The 26,099-nt window shown below is 44.1% G+C and overlaps 1 protein-coding gene across 1 annotated transcript in view; it reads right to left on the bottom strand.

Moving 5' to 3' along the window:
- SLC25A20 (solute carrier family 25 member 20) overlaps positions 1-26,099 on the bottom strand; it is a 377,462-nt gene that overhangs the window by 119,870 nt on the left and 231,493 nt on the right. Inside the window, exon 6 of the mRNA XM_044078760.1 lies at positions 8,215-8,287. Within this exon, the coding sequence (XP_043934695.1) occupies positions 8,215-8,287 (73 nt within the window). The remainder of the gene's footprint in view (positions 1-8,214; positions 8,288-26,099) is intronic.

Raw genomic sequence — 26,099 nt, 5'->3', positions numbered from 1 at the left:
ACAAGAACAATTAACTGGTTAGAAGAACTAATGTCAGTTGGGTGGGCTAGGTTTTCTGAGGATACAGTCTACAAGTATTGCTAATTTACTTTTACAATATTAACATGTTTTATACTGGGAACAACTTACAGATGGGAAGGTGGTCGACTGGAATTATTTTTCAACATTCTTTGAAGTATGTATTGAATTGAAGAATGTGTTGGAAGATATGGGAAGTGGTTTAAATACACTGAAACTGTCTGCAGTAGATTCGACCAAATGGCCTACATGGAAAAACTGGTATACTGAAAAGACAGTACAAAGAAGCATACTAGGCAAGTGACCATGGGGCAATAAGATGCCTAAGCATTTTCACCTTTAAGCTGCCAAACTTAAAAAGATCTTGGTACCCTTTTCCAAGCACATAATAACGCTGACCTCTCAAACTGGGCAGTGTCATATGTGATAACCCTGATGTAAATTTGTGTCTACCCATACAGTCTTTAAAGGTAGCTAAACAGTAGTTTATTTGACTAACAGTGGTAACTTATTCCTTAGGCTAAGAAAACATTGCGTTATGAACCTATCTCACCATTGAGTGCCGTTTATTTGTTAGTGTAGATTTAAGTCCTTAGTACATGTTTTTGTACAGCCACTGGTTTCGTGAAGAAATAGGTCTAGGTTTTTCGTGACTTGAAAAGTGAGATACAGGTCAACTTACGGTAGCTGGTAGGCTACTAAGTACAAGGACAGCCATGCTAATCTACTGGTGTATTTTAAGGATTTAAGACCTTTTTAATTTTATTGGTTAGAAAATTCTGGGGTCTTTCCAGCTGAGAAAAATGCCTGGATTTGTACATAATATAGCGACAGAATGACTTCTTTGGATCTTGAAGATATTCCCTTGGAAAATAACTAGGCCAGAAAGAAGGATTTCCTGACTGTGTTGAGAGTATAATGATCGAAAGAGAGAATGTTATTCACAGAAGTACGTACGTATCTTATGAATGTATCTGTCTAAAGAAGAGTACCATTTATAACATATGAGGCACAAACAACCTTTCTGCCAAACACAACTATACTGCAGTTTTTTCCATTTAGTTTAAGACTGTTCTTTGCACACCATGTATGCACATATTCCAGCCCTTGTTAGAGCTGTTTTGCAACAGTGGATGAGTGGATAAGAGTGACCAGTTTGCAGTCAGCAGTAAAACTTGTTCAACCACACTTGGGGGATATTGGCTTGGATAACTGAAAAAATAAATGCCAAATAAGACAGGGTCCACAACTGATCCCTGTGGCACCCCACTAGTTACAAATTTACATTCAGACAGGGAACCAGAAACTTTAACAACAACTTGGGGTCTGCTGGAAAGCAAATATGTCATCCAGCTTTCAATGTAGGAGTTTACATTAGGCCTGTAATTTTTTTTAATAATATCAGTAACTGTTCAGGTGTTGATAAAGGTCAGTAGTGCATGCAGCAGCCGTCTCAGTTGGGTTCATTTGCCAAGGATTGTTGGAATTTTGCATAGGTCTTCTACAAGCTGAAGTAGGTTTGTTTTGCAGAAGTCACTAAAGGTGGTCTCATTTGGTGGTGGGGTGGTACCACTAGGCCTGACAGAAACTATGACTTACTTGTGGTTAGACTTAACCAAGAGTGAGGAGATGCATGATACAGTGCAGGCTGGGGCTAGGTTGGTAAGGACCTGGTCAAGGTAATCAGAGTCTCTAGTGGGTAGTTTTACAATTTGTACCAGTGCATTGGCATTAATAAAGACTCAGAAATGTTGAGCAGAACTATTTTTAGAGGTGCAGGTGTGCCAATCAATGTTTGGGTAACTGAGTCCCCTAGTAAGGGAATAAGATGCATCACTTATAAAATCATGTCAGGGGCTAGATCAAACGAGAAGCATAAGCAGACTAAACTGCTATTCAGGTGCAGAACACAATAAGCAGTCCCAGACCTCAAGCGTTAACAAGATTTTTTTTTTTTTTTTTTATTTATTTGTTGACCAGGTAAGCCCATTGGACAAAGACGCTCCTCTTCAAGGGTGGACAGGGAGTACTGTCTGGTTAAGTAAGTTACACAGTAGGCAAACAGAGCTTGAAGGAATAAACCACATACCTTAAACTACAAGAAGCAGCTCACTATTACCTTACAATCTTAATCATCTGCACAGTCAGATCACAGATACACAACAAGATCCTGGAAATTTAGAATTTTTGGCTAAAAAAAAAGAATTATGTACTTACCATAATGTTCCATCGGAGTAGTTTTGCATTAGTCTTCAACTTGTGGGTTACGGATCTGTACCCCATCCAACTCGGACACATATCCAGCATCTGATCCAAGCTCAAAGCTCCTCCCCTTACCCATAATGCCCTTGTTTCCTTCCTCCCTTCAGATTGAGTTTGCTGCCCAATCCCTTACTCACACATGACCCAACACGACCTTGTCACTACGAGAAAAAAAAATTCTGAACAAAGAGCAGGACAAAGAACATCCCGAAGGAGTCCACGTTCTATACTTACACAGCCAACAAAAGTTCAGACAAGGCCGGGGGAAGGTGTGGGGAATGGTTGAAGACAAATGAAGAACAACTATTCAGATGGAACATTATAGTGAATACATAACTTCTTTATCTGAAGTAGCGGTCTTCATTTGATCTTCAACCTGTGGGACAGAGTCCCCAGCTACTATACACCTGAGAAGCCCTCATAGAAGGATATTCCAGAGCACGGCAGAACCATAGGATGCCTTGTTCCTGGATACTATGTCCAATTTATAATGTGAAATGAAAGTATGAGAGGAGGACCAAGTAGCTGCAGAACAAATATCATCCAAGGAAACCCTGGACCAAACTGACATAGTGGCCATAGATCTGGTACAATGTGCTTTTATCTGACCTGGTGGGGAAATCCCCCCTGACAGAATACGTCCAAATAATACACTGGGAAATCCAACGGGCAATAGTGACTTTGGAGATTGGGTCCTCTAAAAAGCTCTGGAGTAAGAAATGAAAAGTTGGTCAGATTTATTAAACGCTTTTGTCCTGTGCAAATAGATTTGTAAGTGTCTATGCACATACAGCAAATACAATTTGTATTTGCCCTTATTTTGAAAATTTGGAAAAAAGTCCAGAAGATTGATCATCTGATTAATGTTGGCCTCTGAAGCTACTTTGGGAAGAAAAGATAGGTTAGTACGCAAAGACACCCTGTCCTTATGAAAAATCATATAAGGGACCTTGATCGATAGTGCTTGAAGTTCCGACACTCTCCTGTCAGAAGTAATGTCAACTAAGAATGCAGACTTACATGACAGAAATTGCAAATCCACCAAAGCTGCAGGTTCAAAGGGGGGAGATACTAAAGCCTGAAGCAGTAATGTAAGACCCCATGGTGGCATAGGATCCTTCAGGGTCTCAGAAGAAAGGTACCTTTAAGGAAGGTCTTGCAAAGCTTAAAAGATGCTAAGAAAGCCATATTTTCCCCACATGAAAGAAATCGCAGCCAGCTGAACTTAGACTGTGGAAGAACTGGCGCCTTGTCAAAAAATCCCCAATAAGAATTCCAACACCGCAGAAACTGGAGCAGTAAATGGATGCAATGCACGCTGCAAAGCCCTTATAGAAAACCATTTCCACTTGCTATAGTAAACCTTCCTGGTGGAAGACTTATGAGTCGCCTCCAGGATTCTTTTAATGGGAAGTCCTGATAATCATGAGAACTAGAGCAACCAAGTAGAGAGCTTTAAACTGCCCAGGTCTGGATGGGGAATCTCAGAGGAATGAGAAATGAGATCTGGAACTGGATCCAACGTCCATAGTGGAGCCACCAGATGATACCATAAAGAGGGAAACCAGACTTGGCGAGGCCACAATGGGGCAATGCGGATCACAAAGCTCCCCAGCCTGTGAGCTTTCTAAAGAAATTTTTGTATCAAGGGTAGAGGAGGAGACCAAGCATGAATCAAAGCATCTCTGGGGACTTCCCCCTAAGGAAAATTCAGAGCCAAGAACTCGCTGCATTTCGTGTTGGAAGGAGATGCAAATAGATCGCAGTGAGGCTGACCCCACTTGTGAAATATCCATTCTGCTACTGAAGGATTTAGAGACCACTCGTAAGGCATCAAGATAGATCTGCTGAGCCTGTCCGCTAGAATGTTGGACCGTCCCAGAATGTGCACTGCCACCAGAAAATGGTTGGTGGAGATCCCCCATTCCAACACTCTCATGGCTTCGCAACAAAGTGGGTAAGACCTGGTTCACCCGTTTGTTGATGTACCAGACGACTGACATGTTGTCTGTCTGGACGGCAATCGTCCTGAAGGGAAGATGGGCATGGAGAGCCTGCAACACAAGAAGCACTGCCCTCATCTCCAGGACATTGAGATGCAAACTGGTCTCGGAAGGGGACCATGTGCCTTGGACTGTCCCTCCCCAGCAATGCATCCATAGTCACCGTGGCCTTGGGGAATAATGGGAGAAAGGGACAACCCCAGACCAGGTCCAGGAAATGAATCCACCACCGAAGAGAGTCCCTGCACACTCGGGAGATTCGAACAAGATGAGACAACGTGAGATCCAACAGAGACCATTGTACGGAAAGAGAGTCCACTGAAGGATCCGCATGTGAAGACGCACCAGGGGTAAAAGATTGATCGTGGCTGTCATAGAACCCAATGCCCGTAGTACTACAACTGCTGTCAGAGATTGAGACTGAAGGATGCAAAGAACATGTAGCTTCAGACTGTTTATCCTGCCTGGAGTAAGGAAAACTCTTGTCTGGATAGTGTTTAACCTAGCCCCAATGAAGTCTAAGGTCTGAAATGGGGCCAGAGATGACTTGCTGAGATTGATGGTGATGCCTAACCTCTGGGCTAGTAAAAGGAAGAAATACCTCGCTTGACAAAGTTGATGCTTGGAAGGGGTAGCGAGGAGCTAATCGTCCAGGTAGGGGGAAACCTGAATGCCCTGGAGTCTCAGGTAAGCCGCTACTACTACCATCACTTTGGTGAACACCCTGGGTGCTGTGGTGAGACCAAAGGGAAGGGCTCTGAACTGATAATGATTGGCTCCTAGCCAAAAGTGGAGAAACCTCCAGAGCATCTGCCTATCTTGATATGATAGTATGCATCCTGGAAGTCGATCGAGCACATCCAGTCATTCTCCTGCAGAAAGGGCAGTACAGATTGAAGTGTGACCATCCGGAATTTCGCCTTGGCCACTGACAGGTTCAAGGTGGATAGATCCAAAATGGGTCTTAGGTCCCTCATTTTCTTTGGCACCAAAAAGAACCTGGAATATGCCTGATCCGGAGTGGTTGAGGAGGGATGGGTTGGATGACTCATTTTCTTAGCAGCTTTGCTATTTCTAGTGCTGTATCGTCCCCATGCATGAGTAGAATGTCTGGGAGGTGTTTCGGTGGTAGAGGTGGCTTGAGGAACGGGACTGAATAGCCTCTGGTTATGATCTGCAACACCCAATGATCTGTTGTTATGGACTCTCACTCTGTCAGGTATAGTGATAACCGGCCCCAAAATGCCTCCAAAGATGGGCAGTCAGACAACCTTTCAAGGCTGCTGCGCGGAGCTGTCCAACAAAGGTTCTCAAGACCCGTAATTTCTTGGAACCCTCTGCCTCTAGGTCGGTGTCCATCATATCCCCTTCTGCCTCTAAGGGAAGGAGAGTCCTAAGCATCGCGGGAAAATGTCTGACACTTCCAGAACCACATCTTCTTAGTCCCTTGATGAGTCCTGGAAAAGGATCTTTGAGGGGCAGAGATGCAGATCCCGACAGCAGACCGCGTCTTCCCATCCTTCTCACTCTGGACCAAAGTCTCACATAACGACTTCCAAAACAGGGAGGAACCATCGTACGGGGCATTGGTGAAAGACATCTTAAAAGGTTTCAAGAGCGGACAGAGCAGCATCAACCGGGAACCCCTTGTTCCAGTGTGCTCTATGTGATGGGGGGCTTAGAACTTTATCTGGGCACTTTGGGATGGGCTCCACGGTGTCTGGTTCCTTCCACGCCTGAAATGTTACCAGGTCCACTAATGGATCAGTGGGAGGGGATACCCAAGAAGTAGAGGGGCCTACACCAAATGCCTCGAGGAACACCGATTCGTCCGAGATAGGTTTCTGGGCAGACCATCCCCCCCGCTGGCGAAGGAGTTCCATGATGTCTCTGAAGGAGACATCCTTAAAGGATGACCGGGGGAACCTTCCCCCTCCTCCAAATCGGTGTCTTCAGGGAGAGACTCTGGAGGGGAGTCTAAGTGCCTCCTTTTGCATGTGGGAATCTCTGGGGAAGACTCACCAATGTCCTGCTGCTCCCAAGTGGAAGCTTCCTGAGGCAAAAATAGTGGCAAGTTGTCTCTGAGATGGCAGGATGGCCGGAACTCTACCCAAAACAGAGGGAGTCGAGGCGGAGTCCGAGGATGAGACGGTCAAGGGTCTCAATGAAATAGAGCAAATCCTCTCCACCACATCAAAAGCCGAAGGGGAACGGACATCCTGAGAAAGGCCAGGAGTAACCGACCCCCTCTGACCCGATGGGGGAGCCATAGCAGAGCCTCCAAGCGCTGAGATACCGAGGGGAAGACTGCGCTACGACACTTGGAGCTGACAACATCCCCTTGGATCTGAAGCTGAGGCTATGACTCCAAGAACTTGTCGGATCAGACCCACTCAAGGCCGTGGCCAGCTTTGAGGTACAAGTTACCGTCTGTGCCAACCCCGAGGGTCCTCGGATCCAAGGGCTCCGAAACCGAAGATCGGATCGGAGAAGGAGTAATCGAGATGAAGAATGACTGTGTGCTCCCTGCTCCAGAGGGAGAGGGGGCAGGCAAGACTCACATCTGAATCTGGGTGTGGATGAACTTCTGCATCATCCTATCTCCGCTTCACTGAGGCTCTAGGTGGAGCGGGAGGAGGTGACCGACGCCGGCTTGGAATGACGGTGAGGGGAAGCCTGCACGGAAGAATGGATCCGAGACTCCTCCCGCTCAGGGGAAAACTGGGGACAGCACAGCCAGGGAGACACTGGTCTGGTAGCTGGCCTAGATTTAGGCGGAGGGCCAGCCAGAGCAAAGCAATCTGGAGACAGATTTCTCGGCCTCCCCTTTTGATTTCTCCCCTTCCCCGGATCTCTTGGTGGGAGTTTGAGTCCCAGAGGCCAGGAAGATGGTAGAAGCTAAAGCCGGGGGTGCCAGGACTACAGTCCTCTAAGAGGGAAGGAGGCCCTTTAGGATCAATTTATCCCTCCTGTCCTTCAGTGCCCCGGGATTAAACCTGGCACAGATGGAACAGGAGGTCTGCAGATGGGCCGCCCCCAGACATACCACGCACAGAGTATGGCCATTAGCTGGGGAAAACTTATGGCCACACACTGTACACTTTCTGAATCCTGGCTTGGGAGTTTCGGACATGTTCCCAAGGCAGGTCCAGCAAGCACACTTAGAAACACTCACCACACATGCTATAGAAAAGTAAAAAGAGTAAAGAAAAGAGTTTTTTTTTTTTTTTTTTAACCGACGACCAACAGGGAAGGGAGGTAGAAAGTAGGGAGAGAACTATAATGAAAGAGAGATAAAACCATCAAAACAACTCACTTACCATAATCACAAAGCAGAGAGCTTAGACCACAATGTAGACTTTACAGGCGGCAAACGAGATCTGAAGGGAGAAAGGAGACAGGGGCATTACAGGTAAGGGGAGGAGCTCTGAGCTTGGGTCAGATGCTGGATATGCGGTCAAGTCGGATCAGATATTGATCCATAATCCACAGACTGAAGACCAAATGAAGACAACTAGTTCAGATAATTTTATATGTTAACATGGGACCCTGACCCCATGTGCAAAATTGGAAAAGGGGTTGAGGATGGATGGATGGGACTACATAGTTCTGGTAATACTTCCGAGATGAACTAATAATGGACTTATTCCATGTGTCCTTTTTGAGCAATGGATGCACTTTCTTGAAATGTTAGTTATTCTGGTTAATTGCATTTAATTTTCATGATTAATTTTTATGTTCTAACTGGTTATAAAGTTCAACAATAAGGATTTTCTTAAAAAAAAATAGTGCATGCAATTGCAAATACTGCAATTTTAAAATAAGCCCCTGTGCAAATGCAGAGTTGCACAGGATATAGTTTTGTAATGTCCTTGTGAACATGAAACTGTATGGACCTCCCAACGAACTGCCACAATCCACATTTCCATACCTCTTTCCTTCAGGAGTTAGGACATTCTTGAGCCACTCGTATGTCATGAAATACATTCCACTGGCTGGCACATCTGCAAATAAAACCAAGATGCAATATGTCCATCAAAATAGTTCTTAGCCTTACCGCAGCAAAACAGAAAGTCAAATCACAACCATGTGTTACAATGCTTTGCAGTACTGAGCACTCTGTCACAAAGTCAGTAAGTTAATGTTTCAGATATAAATGAATAAGCTTTCTTGCAAGATGTGCTTTAGAATGCTCAAGCAGTGCTAACTGCTGAGGCATCTATAAATCAGCTCAAGTTCACAAAAGGAGAGCACGTGTCATCTAAAGCTCAAGCTAAAGACCAAACTGAAAGAATATATTATGTTCAGGGTATTTAATATAGGGTTTGAAGCTGTCAGGAGCAAACAAAGCTAGGTTGCCATGGGTCAGGTACATTACACACATCCAGGTATGACATATGACTACTATACAAAGGAATTACTTAAAAAAAAAATGAGAGTCTTACCTTTAGAAATGCTGCTGTAAAAACTTTATTTTAGTTTTGTTTTAATTTTTTGGGCCCCTTTACTTGCTCTTCAGATGACTATCAGCTACTTTCTAGGACTAATGTTTTTGCTCCTTTGACCTTCATCCATCCATCGTCAACCCCATTTCCCATTTTTGCACATGGAGTTGTGGTGTCACTCCAACAGTGACAATCATCTTGCTCCAAGGTTTACACCGCCGGGTGGCTAGCCCTGCCACGGTAGTTCATCCATGCCACTCACTCACAAACACATTCATTCCTAGGGCCAATTTAGAGTCTCCAATCCACCTGCTGCATGTCTCTGTAGTGGGGGAAGAAACCAGAGCACTAGGAGGAAACCCACATGACCACAGGGAGGACATACAGAGTCCTTTGACCTTAATGTTCCCAGTAATGCCCTTGTTGCTGGAACATCACTAGTGCTGGGTTAGGAAAAAGAGAAGGAATACAGAAGAGCAGCCTGTAGCATTACTTAAGTTGTCCTACATGCCAAAGTATGTTTTTGTATGTTTTAATTGGCTGGAGCTACATGTGGTGACACATGTCACCACATGTAAAGTCAGCTCCACCTCCCACGCTTCAAAGCTAAAAGCAATCCGCTTCATAATTTTCAAAGTGGCAAAAAGTCACTTTTTTCACCCCTTCTTCCCTGGCTCCTCTAGAGATTGAGCAACTATAGTCTACCGTGGGTTGGCTAAGTTGTAGGTATCATCATCTATGCCACAGAGATGGGCTTTGGAATTTCATTTATTCTAACTATGTTTTCCCCTTTTACGTGATGTGTTTCTGTGATACTTTTTATACTGAAGACCAAAAAAAAATTTTTACTAAAAGGTACAACAGCTTTATTTTACCTATTCCCTCCAATGGAGCTCTGGAAGTCTACACTGCAACGTCTAATGAGCAGAGCTTAAGTTTTTTGATAGAATAAAATTATGTCCTCACACTTCAAACAAATGTTCATATCATTGTAACCACAGAGGTTACTAAAAATGCAAACTTCAAAGTCTTCAGCACAAACTACTTTTTACAGTGGTAGTATTCTTTAGGTTATATATCCTAAACAGGATTGTTTAAATGCAGTAACTATAAGTTTGTAATATTTTGTAAACAACTTACAGTACCTCAGCAACTACTCACATTACATACTATTATCAGCATTTTGTTCATCCAGCTTGGTGCTTTCAGATGAGGTGAAGTCTGTGCTACTTGTCTGTTGAGATATTTAGAAAAACATCAAACTTATGACAATGTGAATATGAATAATTATACAATTACGGCTCACTGTTATTCAAAAATGGGCATGCTGATTGGACAGCCCAACCAGTGTGCCCATTGTAAATTGAGCATATACCAACAGAAAAAAGTCCGGCTGCTGAAGTACCATTGAGTTTCCTGACTTTTTTGTAATCAGCATATGCTTACAGGACAGCAAAATGAGAAAAATCAGGTATGTTCTGCAGGAATAAATAATCAGTAATGTACCGGATTTTCCTTTTACGTTGGCTGTCTCTTGTAAAATCTTGGTTAAAAAAAAAAAACAGCAATGAAAATTCTCTCTTCCCCACTGCTTTCCCTACATTGCACTGATGTACTGTGCAAGCCTGGAAACACAAGTCCTATATGCATACACAGGACATCAGAAAAGGTAGATGAACATAACAGTGCTGTTATTCAAAGACATTTAAGAAAAGTAAGCAATTTATTTCTTAAATAATGTTTTTGTGGAGGGGAGACAAACATTTGACAACTAACAGAACACTGATGATCCAGAGGGAAGCAGAATATAAGAAAATACCACTGTTGTTGGTGGGTCTTGATGCAGAGAAAGCATTTGACAGAGTAAGCTGGGACTTTATGAGCAGGGCAATGGAAGCATTGCATTCCCTGATAAAATTATAAGGTTGATTAGGAGGCTATATGAGGGACTGGAAGCAAAAATTCAAGTGGGCGGGTCCTCTCTGATAATTTCTGCTTGTGCAGAGGAACAAGGCAGGGGTGTCCTCTCTCCCCTTTGTTATTTGTATTTAGAACCACTGGCAAAGAAAACAAGGGACTCAGAAATTCAAGGATATAATTGGTATGGTAGTCAAGAAAAGCTGGCTCTATTTTCAGATATTATTATTTTATACTCGACACAACCAGAAAAGGACATTACAGTGTTGTGGAACATTTTGAGACAGTTTCAAATCTTTTCGTGATACAAAGTTAATTAAGCTAAAACAAAGCCAATATCGGTAAATTATGTACCCACACACTAATTGGTTAAGCAATATCTATATTTATGGGGACACAATAAAATGAAGTATTTAGGAGTATGGATTAAAATAGTTATGATTCCAGTGTGGCAGCTAAAGATATATGGGAAGAGGCTAAACAAAAGATAATACAAAGTGAGAAAATGGAAGCTTTGTTAAATGGATAGTAAGATGCAAGCAGCTAAAATGTTTTTAGTCCCATTTTATCAACTACAGCAGATGTTGTGTATAGCAATTAATAAAGAGCTGAAAGACTACCTGGGAGAGGAAGACTGCAAGAGTAAAGTGGGATAAGCTTATTCTCCCAAAAGAACAAGGCAGACTGGGATTACTGGTTTTGAAGGGGTATTTCAAAGTAACACAGTTATGGCTCCTATACCTATTACAAGCAGAAAACTATAATTCAAAATGGAAAGAGAATAACATACATACACTATATTATATTCCTAAAGTAGCAAAAAGTATTCTAAGAATTAAGCCAAGACTGGAATGGAGAAAGGAGATTCTGCCAAAAGGGATGACTGCAACTAGGGATACAAACAATAGGCAAGAGGGGACTAAAATTTATTGGAGAAAACTGGCAAAGGAACCAAGAGATTGGAAGCAAATAACTACAGAAAATGATATAATAGGAAGATGCCAAGTATTTATTTGGACTACAGGTTAGAGACTGCCTTCCCTATCAAGGACTGATATCAAAGTGTAGGCAAAGAGAAAGAAACGGGGGGGGGGGGGTCCTAAATGAAAGACCAGAACTGTAGAGTTTTTAGTAGAATCTAGAACAGAAGCTTCCATTAAAAAAGGAATAATTAGCACAGTATATAAAATATTGCATGATAACTGTTAAGTATCAATCAGAGGAGGTTAGGAAGGATTGGGAAGACACATCGGATACGAAATTCACAACAAAACAATAGGGGGATATATGTATGCCTCCCAAATATGCAACAAAATCTAGAAGATTCAGGATCTTTGTTTGGAAGTGTTTACAGAGGTAATTTTATATCCCAAGTAGACTTCAAAGAATTTTTCCTCAGGTAAACAGCAAATGTCGGAGGTATGATGAGGAAGAAAGAGGTAACTAGGAACATATTTTTGGGAGTGTAATGAGTTGGAAGACTTTAAAGATTCACTGCAGACTTCCCTGTCAGTGATACTAGGTAAGCAAATTGGTGCAACTAAGGAAATTATTTTTGTTTAGTTATGATACAGAATTGGAATTGTCTACACATAGTAAAGCCTTGCTGAGTCTAATTATGATGGGTGTCAAAAAAGCAATGACTAGAAAATGGAAATCAAAGTCTAAACCAACTGTATTAGAAATAGTGAAGACAGTAAGACAGATAAAACAAATGGAATTGGGATCTTTAGAAAAGGGTAGGAGCAAATTACATAGAAAAAAATGGGAATTGTGGGATCAACACATGCAGAGAAGGAACGAGGTTTAAAAGAGTACAGGATTTGAATTATATAATGCTTGACTGATAACGATTGGATACAAGTGATGTATAATGTTTGCAGCTATAATTGTGTCAGCATGGTTTGTAATTTTAATATTTGCAACTGAAATTGTGTTGCTATGGTTTATTTTCATTTATATAAATGTAAGATTGTCTATGTCATACATAATAATTTAATAAAGATGCGTCTTGTTTAAAAAAGAAAAAAACTGAGTCCCACACAATTTCCCGAACTAACAAGATATAAAGGGGAGCAACTATTGTGGCCTACAAAGAGAAAGCTTAACTGCAATAGTAAGAGAGGGAGACAAATCTAAACTCTAAACTATGTAAACAAAATTATCTGAACAGTCCTGGCACTAAGTAACTATTCCATTATGGTAATCTGGGGAGAAGTTTGAACTTTGGTAAAGCTCCAGATGCCAAGCTGGTAACTCCTGCAGTGATCAGTTCTTCAGTTTGAAGTGGACGGACTGGACTATGTTAAGACTCAGTTTTAAATGGCTCTTTTAACTTTGTGATTTATCCTTTTGTGTGATGAGATTTACTAAAACTTTTAATACTGAAGAACATAAAACGCGTACTTTTGATAAACTGTATATGACAGCTTTACTTTAAGAAAAAGGAATATATTTAAATAATGCCATTATATGTTCTATCTTTACTTGTCACCCTTTTGTGTTGATTACTGTGTGGGAATGGCTTTGTTGCATACTGTGTAGCAAAAGTATCACTTTAACACATTTGGTGTTTTGTTTTTTAAATAAAGGCTGTCCCATGGGTTTGGTAAATAATGAAGTGGGGAGGAGATGTATGCATTTTTTGAGGTCTGATTTCAACAATCACGTATAAGGGATGCACACGTATCGGTGATTGTTGGAATTATAAACTAGGGGCAATGCCAGAATGATCTAACAAAATATCAAGCAAATAAATACTACATTAGTCACATAATGAATGTGGATTCATTCTGTTATACCTTGGTTCACACTTATTTTATTTAAAATGCTTTCAGTGGAAATTGGGGGGGGGGGGCTATGCAACTCAAACTTTTTTGGCAAACACAAACTGTTATATTAACACCTCAACAAACTTAACAATAATCAGAGTGCCCACTGCAGTTGTTGCAGTACTGTATATGTGTATGTGTGTATTAGAAAGTATTGGTTTGGCCTGGAAGACACAACCCAATACAGTATTATGTTCACCAGGCATAGTAAAGTTGCTGAAATCTCCCTGGCCCCATGAAGTACAGAGATAAAGTCCAAACAATGAACACAATCTGAGATTGACTAGTGGTTTTGGTGCTGGAACAGCCACAACAGAGAAGGACAGAATGCACAGGCAAACACCAGCTTGCCTACCCTATGTGGAGGGACTGGTTGTCTAGTGGTGTTTCACTATATGAAAGCACCATAACTGAAGATGTGGACTTGGCTTATCAAGTTGGTAAAAGCAGCCTTCATTAGCACATGGGTGGGAATATTGATATGCAAGGGGCGGGTACAGTAGGCCCTTGCAGTGACAGAAGTACTCACATTATAATATTTTGAGGACATGGGCACATCAGAAAATCCTTATCTAGAAGACACCCTGATGACCACTGATCAGCTGTTGGTCTACAGGGAGTGAACAGGCCAACTATTCATGAAGGGCTTATAACTGGTAGGAAGTAGGGGGATAAAAAAACAATATTAAAGAAAAAAAAGTTGCTGACATCTGGAAGTCTCACTCAGAAACAATACTAGGAAAGTGATCACTGAGACTATAAGATGCCTAGCTTTATAACATTTTAAGTAGACAAATTTAAAAGTCCTTATGACTCTTAAAAAGCACTTAATAGTGCTCACCTCCCAAACTGAGCTGGGGTGTGCATGACAACCTATGTCTGGGAATCAAACCCAGAACTCTTGCATTCTATGTGTTTGTCACTCTCACTGGACCAACACCACAGGCGGAGATGCTGAGTGTATTACTAAGCACAGGGATATCAGGGAGTGTGGTGCCTTTTCTGCATGTGCAGGACAGGTGTGGGTTTGGTTCAGTCATGCTGTTGACAGGTAATTGGGGGAAACACTGCTGTAATATGTAGTACTTCCCCTGTAGTCATAACACTCCCAAGTAGTAGCCCTTTGTGTTACCAGCTTTGTGTCTCTCACGAGGCAAGTTTTTTGGAGTCTAACTTCATGAGATCCTATTTTGGTGTATGTTCTGCTACTTTTCCATCGAGCCACTTTACTAACTTCAGCTTCTGTCCTACCAATGTGGTCCTTTTAATCAGCGATAGTCAATCTGCATGGCAGCTGACAAACATGGGATGTCGAAGGAATCTAAAATCTTTCACACTGTTATGAAAGTATACCATAACATGTATGTTTGTCTGCAAATAGTTCCCTTTTTACTCAAAGTATGATTATGCATGGTGTTTTGATTCCCATAAGATTTCATGCCTTGGTTTAAAAAAAATAATAATCTTAAGGCAGGGGTTTGTTTTTGTGCTCCTGTAGTATTACTACACAATATCTGGTAATGTTCTCAAAAGGAATTAAAGCCATGTTTCAAACAGTTTATCTTATAAATTCAGATGTTCAGCTTCATAATACTGAGAGCAATGAAAAACTTCCCAATGGTTGTCAAAATGTATACGATCTGCTGAATGGTATAGCAATGGAGCTATGTGGAAAGTGATTCTTTGTATTGCAAATCTCTACACTCTTCATTCAGGTGGTTTACCTGAACAAAATTTCTCCAGATCACTCCAAAAGAAAAACTAGTAGTAAAAAAAAAAAAAAAAAAAAAAAAAAAAAAAAAAAAAAACTTTGGAAAAAGGAAGGCATGTGACAAAACAATATAAAAACTAAAACTTATTTAGTTATTTTGTCCTACTTCAGTTAATATATCTAGAGAGCTATCTGAAAAATAATACTGATTCAAATACTGGGTAGAAAGATTCCTCTAATAAGGTAAAAGACTGGAGATACTTTCAAGAGAAACCAACAGCACTCCCTGTTTAGTCAGGATCTAAACTGAACAATTCTAAGTTATTTACTACTCCTGATATCAAACAATTAATTCAGCATTTTAAAAAGGTCAACACAAATGTGGGATATAATTTAGCCGAAAAAATCTTTGCAGCTGCAAATGATGCATATTTACTGCGTGAAAAATTTCTAAACATTACTCTTGATGACATTTGTTTTTGGAATTAAAAGACTTTCTAAAGAAGATGGTCTTGCAGGTGATTTATAGTTTCTTAAAACATCATGAGCTGAAATTTGCAAAAGCAAGAAAGTACAGTTTTGTACCTACCATAAATGTAGATGTCCGACAGGTATGCATCTGCAGTCCTTACATATGGGTTTGTCCTGCCTCAGGCAGCCCTTCGGTCGGCCGGATTCCAAAGTCTGGGTCCGGCGTCGGCTGATGTCGCCCTCTCCCCGACGTCAGAGCGCCTGGGGTATAAAAGCGTCAGCCGACGCCATCTTCTTCAGTTTTTCTTGCCTCAGATGCCAGGTGCCCTCTAAGGAAGGCTAAATTTGGAGAGATGCAAAAAATTCCAAACATGCACAATAATATAAAACAAATACACCATAATAGATAACCCCAGCTAGCTATAAGAGGGATAAGTACCCAGGAAATACTACAGAGGGGAAGGAGGGTGGGTAAACCTGACTGTAGATGCATACCTATCGGACAGCTACACTTATGGTAGGTACAAAACTGTACTATGTCCTTTAAGGATGCATCTGCAGTCCTTACATATGGGTAGAATACCATAGCCAAGCTGGGGGAGGTAGGATCTAAGAAAGGGATGGTGTAGCTAAAATGCCCTGCAGGACTGCTGTAGCAAAGCCTGCTCTGGATCTGGAATATAAGGGTAAGTTGTAATGCTTGGAAAATGTATGCACGGAGCTCCATGTAGCAGCTTCTAAAATGTCCTTGGTAGCCACCCCTCTTAAGAAGGCTGTGGCTCTGGTGGAATGAGGTCTAATGTTAGCTGGCACAGTTTTGCCATGAAAAAAGTAACAGAATCGAATGCAATTCCCTATCCATTTTGAAATTGTCTGTTTGGAAATTGCTTTGCCTTGTACACCAGCAGCATATGCTACAAATAGCTGGTCAGTTTTTCTGTAAGTCTTAGTTCTGTCCAAGTAGTAGCGCAACTGTCTATGAATGTCCAGGGTATGCAGAAGTTTCTCCCCTTTGTTTTGTGGATTTGGAAAGAAGGTAGGCAGGTGAATAGCTTGGTTCAGTGAGACCCTGGATACCACCCTTTGGCATGAATGAAGGATTGGTTCTCAGTGAGACTCTGTCCTGATGAAAAATAAGAAATGGCTGTACTGCCATGAGGGCCTGCAACTCAGATACTCTTCTTGCTGAGGTTATGGCCAGAAGGAAGGCAGTCTTCCAAGACAGGAACTGTAGTTCTGAAGATGCTGCTGGTTCAAAGGGAGGTAGAGTTAATTTTTCCAACATGAAGTTAAGGTCCCATGTAGGCACTGGTGGTTTTCTTGGAGGATTGATGTTTTTAATTCCCCTTAGAAACTGCCTTAGGAGAGGATGAGAGAAGACAGGTGGATCAGTATAGTATTCTGCTGAAATTGCTGAAGCATGAATTTTTATGGAAGAGTAAGAAAGGCCATTGTGGAGCATTTCTGCCAAGTATTCCAGGATATGTGCCAAGTTCATCACTGTCGCACCTAGGCCCTTTGAGGTGCACCAAGTGCGAAATCTTTTCCATTTTGCTGAATATGCCTTTCTTGTGGAAGGCCGGTGAGCTTCCATGATGATGTCCTTCACTGTCTTGGATAGCTTATCCTGGTGAGGAGTCAAGGTATTCTCCAGGCTGTCAGCTGCAAGATTTTCAGGCTGGAGTGCAGAGTTTTGTAATTGTGTTGTGTCAGAAGAAGTGGCCATTGTGGTAGAGGCCACGGTTTCGTGCGTGACATGCTCCTTAACAGTGGGTACCAATGCTGTCTGAGCCAGTCCGGAGCTATCAGAATCACTTTGGGCTACTCCGTCCTGATCTTCAGTAAGACCTTGGTCATTAATGGAAGAGGTGGGAATGCATACACTGTTAGAGTATTCCAGCTGAAAGAGAGGGCGTCCACTTTCCATGCTTGTGGGTGGTATGTCGTTGAACAGAATTTCTTCAGCTGATGGTTGTGGTGGGAGGCAAAAAGATCTATGTCCGGCCTCCCCCATGATTGTGTTATCTGAAGGAAAATGTCTGGGTGCAGCATCCATTCGTGTGGATCCATGATATTTCTGCTCAGGCTGTCCGCCAGTATATTGTCTTTTCCTGGCACAAACTGGGATTGCAGCTCTATATTGATTTTATGGAAAGTTCCCAAAGATTCATTGCCAGCCTGCAAAGAGGGTAGGAATGGGTACCTCCTTGCTTGTTTATGTACCACATAACTGTGGTATTGTCTGTCCTTATTAGCAGGTGTCCTTGATGCAGAAAATGTTTGAAGGCCTCGATTGCATGTATCGCCGCCAGCATTTCCTTTTGGTTTATGTGCATGCGCAATTCTTTCTGTGACCATAGTCCTTGAATGCATCTGCCCTCCATGTGTGCTCCCCATCCATGGTCTGAAGCGTCTGTTGTAATGGTTTGGCTGATTACTGGTTTGCTGAAGGGCAGACCCCTGTTTGACTGGCTTGCTTGAGCCCACCACAGAAATTCCTTTTGAAGGCATGGAATAAGAGGTATCAAAGCTTCTAGGCTGTGACTGTGCTGACACCATAAACTCCTTAGGTACCATTGTAGTTTCCTCATATGTAGCCTTGCTGGTGGAATCAGAAGAATGCAAGATGCCATGTAACCCAGGGCCTGCAGGATTTTCCTTGCAGTCAGCTGAGTTTGTTTTGTCAGATTTTTGAAATAATCCGGTAGTTGTGTTTTTCTTCCGTGAGAAAAGCCATTTGGGTGGTTGTATCTAGTTTCGCACCCAGAAATATTATCCTTTGGGATGGGACTAGTCTTGATTTGTGAATGTTGACTGTATATCCCAAAGCCTGAAGTAGGCGGATGGTATAATTCAAGTGTTTTACCAAAGTTTGTTGGCTGTCCGCTTGTATAAGGCAGTAGTCCAGGTATGGGTATATTTGAATCCCCTGAAGTCTGCAGTGTGCAATTACTGATGCCAGGCATTTCGTGAATACTCTGGGCGCAGTAGATAAGCCAAAGGGCAATGCTGAGAATTGATAATGCTCTGAACCTGCAAGAAATCTGAGGTGTCTTCTGCAACTTTGTCTGATAGGGACATGCAGGTATGCCTCCTTGAGGTCTAGAGTTACCAGCCAAGACCTCTTGCCCAGCATGGGAAGGAGTTGCTGTAGGGTCAGCATTTTGAATTTTGGCACAATGAGATAAGTATTCAGTGCGGACAAGTCGAGAATAGGCCTCCATTGTTTTCTTTTCTTGGGACAAGGAATAGTCTGGAATAAAATCCTTGGCCTTGTTCTGTGAGAGGAACCTTTTCTATAGCTTTCATTTGCAATAGGTTGGAAATTTGTTTTAAAGCCTCTGCCCTTTGATTCGGTGGCAGGTTTGGCATGCCTTTTCTTTTTGGTAATGTATGAAAATGGAACCTGTATCCTTTGTCTATTATTTGCAGTGTCCATTTGTCCCTTGTAATACTGTGCCAATTTTTTGAGAATAAAGATAGCTTTCCACCCAAAGGTGCTTCCAATTGAGCCCTGGTTGGCGGGGTCAAGGTAAAGTCATTGAGTCTGTCCTTGTGCAGCAATTGTAGGTCCTGCACTACCTCTCTGGTTAGGAGGCTGCCATTGATGTCCTCTGTAGGAGCCTCTAGCTTGCCCTCTACATCTGGCACGCCTGTTCTTGCCTCTTTGAAATCTCTCAATGTCCGGAAAGGACCAATTCTTAGAGGGCCAATTTCTGCTGAATCTTGGTGGTTGGACCTGGAGAAAATCTTTGACTGTTTGTACAGATTTAGCCTTTTCCTCAAATTTCTTTAAGACCTCCTGAGCAGTGGAGCCAAATAACTTTTGCTTTTCCAGTGGCGCATCCAGAAGCTTTGTTTTAACATGATCTGGCAGGGTTTGTTCCTTCAGCCAAGCATGCCTACGTATGACTGCACCTGTCATTGCTGACCTACATGAAGCTTCCAATGCATCATAACCACACTGCAAGAAATGGTTGCTAACCTGTTGGGAGTTATGTACCAGATCCTGAAGTGACTTGCGATCTAGGGGTTCAGGTGAAGACAGTTTTTTATGCAATTCATCTAACAAATACTCTTGGTACTGTATCATATGGAATTGACAATTTAAAGCCCTCATAGAAAGAGTGGAAGAAGTATATACTTTTTTACCCCATCTCTCTAAAGCCCTGGACTCCCTTTCAGAGGGGAGAGGATTTTTAGTAGTGGCAGATGCAACCCCTTTAGGGCCCTCAGAAATAGTTTCAGGGTCAGCAGAGTGGGCTTTGTAAAGGAAATGATGTGAGTCCAGGACCCTGTAGTACCTATCGGGTTTGACAGGAGCCGGAGGAAGGGAGTCACGGGTAGTGCTAGACTCAGAGTACACATCATCAATGACATTCAAAACAGGAGGAATAGCCAAAGGTCTATGCTGAGGTAAATGCAAAAAAGTCCTTAATCTCTTCCTGGAATCAGAGAATTCCTGGCCCTGCCATTTGAAATGCTCTCTCATGGAGTGAAGGGTCTCCCCAAAGGACAGCTCTTCAGGAGGGGAGGCAGAAGGAATAGATTCCTCTGCATCAGAATCCTCATAGGCCGTAAAGGCCTCCTCCTGGTAGTCTGAAAGAGCAGAGCCATCTGAGGCCTCATCAGAGGACTGGGGATCAGTGGGCTCAACCCTGGGCCTTTTGTCTAGAGGAGGTTGAGAGCCCCTGTCCGGATGTGGCTGAGAGCCCCTAATTAAGGAAATAAGGTCCTCAGCTAAACTTAAAATCTGTGAACCTGTAGTGGATCCCTGAGGAGTAGCCTTGGGAGGCAGAGATTTTGGCTGTTAGCAGCTTTCGCCCTTGTGAATGCCTTTATGGACATGGATGCAGGGGGCCTGGCTGCTCCACGTGCTGGCGTAGTTTTGTCTAGGGAAATGGTGTTGGATGTTTCCGGAACACCGGTTTCTGAGGGAAATTCTATAACCGACTCAGAAGAGGCCTCCGGGGCCGAGGTTGTCGGTTGTGTGGTTTCAACGGTCGGAAGTACCAAGGACTCTGTTTCAGCCAAGACCGAGACACTCGCGGTAGGCCTAGGCGTGGTTTCAGCCGAAACCACGGTCCGCGTGTGTCGGTCCTTGTCCTTCCGTTTTTTGGTTAAATGAGAAGTCGGAGTCTCCAACGGCATATTGTAGCAGTAACTAGCCCCAAAATAATCCTCTGCAAACTCCGCCCGACGCCTAAGAGTGCGTCGGTTGAAGGAGGCACAGGCTGTACAGGCCGAGACATCGTGGTCTGGGCCTAGGCAGGGGAGGCAGTAAGAATGGAAATCCTTATGAGGTATTTGTTTCCCACAAGTTAAGCAATTATTAACTTTAAGCGTTTGATCTGACATCGGCTGAGGCAAGAAAGAGTCCCCAACGGGGTACTTAGCTTTTGAAGTCTTCGGTAGCTGAAGTTACAGGAGCTGGCCGACCGGCACTTGCGAACTGCTTCTGCTTCGGGCACCACGCGTCAAGAAAGACCGAGGAAGATGGTGTCGGCTGACGCTTTTATACCCCAGGCGCTCTGACGTCGGGGAGAGGGCGACATCAGCCGACGCCGGACCCAGACTTTGGAATCCGGCCGACCGAAGGGCTGCCTGAGGCAGGACAACCCATATGTAAGGACTGCAGATGCATTCTTGAAGGACATCAGGAAGTTATGTACTCACCATAACGTTCAATGTATGTAGTCCATCTCACCTCACATTCTAACCTGTGGGTTCGGAGCCGAATATCGGCTCCGACTCGGCCAAACTTTTCTAACTCAAAGTCTTCTATTGGCTGGGCTAAGCAGGTATCCCATGGTGCACTGCTCCATATCCCCAGATCTAGTTTGCTGCGAAACTCATACATACCCCATGCATACACAACATCCAGATAAAAGAATAAGCTGAAGTAAAGGGAACTGTATATAAAAAAAAAACCCTAACCTCCAGCTCCTCCAGGAAGGGAGAAGGCGGGAGGGTAAGTAAGAATGTGAGGCGAGATGGATTACATACATCGAACATTATGGTGTGTACATAACCTTCCTGATGTTATGTAGTCCTATCTCGCCTACATTCTTACCCGTGGGACAGCGTCCCTAGCACCTACACCCTGGGTGGCTCATGGGAAAATACTCCTGAGTACTGTGGAGCCAAAGGATGACCTGTCCTTAGAAACCACGTCCAATTTGTAATGAGAAACAAATGTGTGAGGAGAAGCCCAAGTAGCTGCAGCACATATATCATCCATTGACAACCTGGCCTGATAGGCTGTAGATGTCGAAACAGCCCAAGTATAGTGAGCCTTGATTGGAAATGGTGGATCTTTTCCTCCCGCTTGGTAGGCGAGCGAGATGCAATTAGATATCCATCTGGATATGGTGACTTTGGAAACCGGGGACCCAATTTTGTTATCCGCAAAGGAGACAAATAGCTGATCTGACGTCCGGATATCTTTTGTTCGGTGCAGATAGAAGTGTAACTGTCTATGTACATCCAATTGACGGAATTTAAATTCTATTTTGTTTGAAAATTGCGGAAAGAATACAGGCAACTCAATGGATTGATTTGGATTGATTAAGATTAGACAAGGAAGCTACTTTAGGAAGAAAGGAAGGGTTCGGTTTAAGAGAAACCCTGTCCTTATGGAAGATTAAATATGGGGGTTTAATAGAGAGGGCGTGAATTTCCAAAACTCACCTTGCAGAGGTGATTGCTATTAAGAAGGCTGTTTTGAGATCCCAGGGCATGACAGGTTCGGAGACCGGGGGACGGAGTAACAGAGTACCCTTCAGGAAAGCCTTGCAGAGTCTATGAGCCATAAGACTAGGCTCATTACCACATGAAAATTAGAGATCGCAGCCAACTGAACTTTGATGGTAGCTGATGTAGAACCCTGATGGAAGAGCATAGACAAAAACTCCAGGACTGAAGCAATTGGAGCTGTGTACGGATCAATGCCTTGGGTATGCGCCCAAATAGAAAACCTCTTCCATTTGCTGGAATAAATCTTCCTAGTAGATGGCTTATGAGAGGAAGATAAGATGTGAACCACTTCTGGTGAAAATTCATGAAGCCTGACTAATGACGGAAGTGGAGCAGCCAGGCTGTCAGCCAGAGGGTCATGAGAGAGGGGTGGAACTGTCCCAACATGTGTGTCAGTAAATCTGGTTGAGGGTCCAGAATCCAAGGAGTGTCCACAATGTATGGTTGAAGAAAAGGGAACTAGACTTGACGAGGCCAGTGTGGAGCAATCAGAATTATTCTGCTTCCCAAGGATTGCGCTTTCTGAATTACCCTTGACAGCAAGGGAAACGGAGGGAAAGTATAAAGCAGACTGGAGGGCCAATAGTGGACCAGAGAGTCCCTGGGTGACTCCCACTGTGGGGGGATCAGAGTGAAGTAGTTGCTGCATTTGGCATTGAGGGGGCTGGCAAAAAGGTCGCAGCAAGGTTGACCCCATTTGCTGAAGATTTATTCTGTAACTAGACAAGTCAGGGACCACTCGTAAGGCATCAGAATACCTCTGCTTAGCCTGTCCGCAATCACGTTGGACTTCCCCGGAATGTGCGTTGCCACCAGAAAACGTTGGGAAGTTACTGCCCACTGCCACACTCGCATGGCCTCTCTGCACAGGGGATAAGACCTGGTTCCCCCTTGCTTGTTTAGATACCACACTACCGACATGTTGTCCGATTGTATTGCAATCGTCCCTAAGGGTAGAAAACTCTGAAGTACCTGCAACGCACGTAGCACCGCTCTCATCTCTAGGATGTTGATATGCAGATGTATCTCATGATCTTGCCACGTGCCTTGGACTGTCCTGCCAAGATAATGCCCCCCCACCCCATCTGGGAGGTGTCCGTGGTCACTGTGGCAACCAGAATGGGTGGAACAAAGGGTCTTCTCCCATCCAGATTGTTGGTGCGAAGCCACCAACTGAGGTCCTGTTTGCATCTGTCCGTAAGTAAAATGGGGTGAGAAAGTGGAAATTTTTGGAAAGACCATTGAACAAAGAGAAGCCATTGGAGAAGTCTCATGTGCAATCTCACTAGAGGGACCAACATGATTGTTGCTGCCATGGTCCACAGAAGTTGGAGAACCTATCTCGCCTTTACTTTCCTCATGGGCATCAGGGTGTGTATTTGCTGTTGTAAGATTCTGATCGTCTCCTGCGGTAAAAATGCTTGCATTTGAATGGTGTCTAACTCTGCGCCTATAAAGGTGACACGCTGCGAGGGCAACAAGGCAGATTTTTCCCAATTTAGTGTTATGCCCAACTGTTGACAAAGAGTGATGGTAGCGTCCCTGGTTTGGATCAGCTGATGCCTGGTGGGGGCGGTAAGGAGCCAGTCATCCAGATACGGAAACACTTGGAATCCTTGACGTCTCAAGTGAGCCGTCACCACTGCCATACATTTGGTGAACACCCTGGGGGCTGTGGTGAGACCAAAGGGCAGTGCTCGAAATTGAAAATGACTGGCTCCCAGCCGGAAGCATAGGTGACTCCTGGATGCCCTGTCAATCTTTACATGGTAGTAAGCATCCTTGAGGTCGATGAAGTACATCCATACCTCCTCTCCCAACAATGAAAGAATCAATTGCAGTGTGACCATACGAACTTGGACTTCTGTACATAGTTGTTTAGTTGGCTGACATCTAATATGGGTCTCAGGTCCCCTGTTCTTTTCGGCACCAAAAAGAATCTTGAGTAAGTCCCTAATCCGATCTGGTCTGATGGGACACTCTGGATGGCTCCTTTTTCTAGCAGCTTTGAAACCTCTAAGGCTGCTTGATCCCTTTGACTGGGTGGAACGTCTGGGATATTTCTGATTGATGGGGGTCTGACATGAACGGAATGAGGTAACCTCCGGAAATTATTCGTAATACCCATCGATCTTGAGTGATGCTTTACCAGGCTCCTGGATATAACGAAATTCGACCCTAGACTGGCTCCAAATAAGCACAGCCGGGCACACCCTCAGGAACGAGAGTAGGGGGAGCCGCGAAAGGAATCGCGGTCTCCCGAATTGCGGTGGGGCCCCTCTGCCTCTATGGTGGCGTCTCCCTGGATAACCTCCCCCTCCTCTGTCTCTGGAGGGAGACTCGCCTTGTGCAGCAGGAAAAAACTTCTGTGATTTCTTGAACCACATCTTCCCACCCCGCTGGGCCTTGGGGTAAGGCCTAGAAGGAAGGGAAAAATGGACCCCTACGGCAGACAGGGTCTTTCCCTCTTGCTCGCACCTGATGAGGGTGTCTTTCACTTTGGTTCCGAACAAGGAAGAACTGTCAAAGGGAACGTCAGTGAAGGAAGACTTGAAGGCTTCCGCAAAGTGACACAGGCGCAGCCAGGCTTGCCTCCTAAGGGCGGACTCCTGAACTTGCTGCCCTACTTGCTCCCTCGGCCGCATACGAAATGAGCCGCATGGAGGAGATGACAATGGAGTTGAGTGTAGACACCTGGGCATTAACTGTCTGGGCCACCGCCTCAGGGATGTTACCTGCAAGAGTATCTCCTAACTCTTTGAGGAGATCTCCCTGGAGCAGAGTGAAATGAAACAGATAATTCAGCGACCGTAAGGTAAAGGTTGCTGACGAGAGGGTACGCTTCCCATACTGGTCCATGGTCCTAGACTCCTTGTTAGGAGGATATATGGAGGAAGAGGTCTCTGCTACTTCCTTCTGAGGGGGCGCCACCACCATGGCATCTACAGGGACTCCTTTGGACAAGAACTCCTTGCCCTGGGGAGCAGAAAGAAACTTGTTGGGGCGCCTGGGTACGGGCTCCACAGAATCAGGGTTTTCCCACACCCTTCGACAAATTAAATCAAGGAGCTCATCGAAGGGTGGGGACACCCAGGAGGAGGAGGGCTGAGCACCAAAGGCCTTACGGAAGACAGACTCCTCCTCGGAAGGGGTTTTGGATGGCCAGTCACCTCTTTACTTCAGTATCTCCAGGATGTCGGAGAAGGAAACATCATCAGAGGATGACTTGAGGGACCCCTCCGATTCCTCGAGGTCAATATCAGAAGTGAGGGACTCATCCTGGGAGTCTATGTGCTTCCTCTTGCACGTCTTATTTCTAGGGGGCTCCTCAGGCATGAACTCTGAAAGTTGGGGACCACTCGTGGGGGTATTCCTAGGCCTTGGTACTCTGCTGTCCCTGGATAGGTGATAGTCAGAGGCTCTCACCGGAGTGGTAGGGGACAGAGTGAACGATCCACCTGATGTAGCTGACAATCTGGCCAGCGCAGTCTGCATGACCTCGAAGGCTGGTCTCACCCCCCCCCCCCCCCGAGGACTGGCCCACCTCCGAGACCACGACAGGAGTCGGAATTTCCCGAGCCGAAGCACCGAGAGGGAGGTTCAGAACCGAAATATGTCCAGAGATGTCCCCCTCGGGCCAGACTGAAGAATCCCGAGTCCCAAACTCTGAGGACAGAGCCGACGG

Source organism: Protopterus annectens, chromosome 7.part1, assembly GCF_019279795.1.
Source record: "Protopterus annectens isolate FY-2018-M chromosome 7.part1, PAN1.0, whole genome shotgun sequence".
NCBI lineage: Eukaryota > Metazoa > Chordata > Ceratodontiformes > Protopteridae > Protopterus > Protopterus annectens.
Note: the sequence above shows the minus strand (reverse complement) of the source record. Positions and strands in the feature narration are given on the sequence as shown.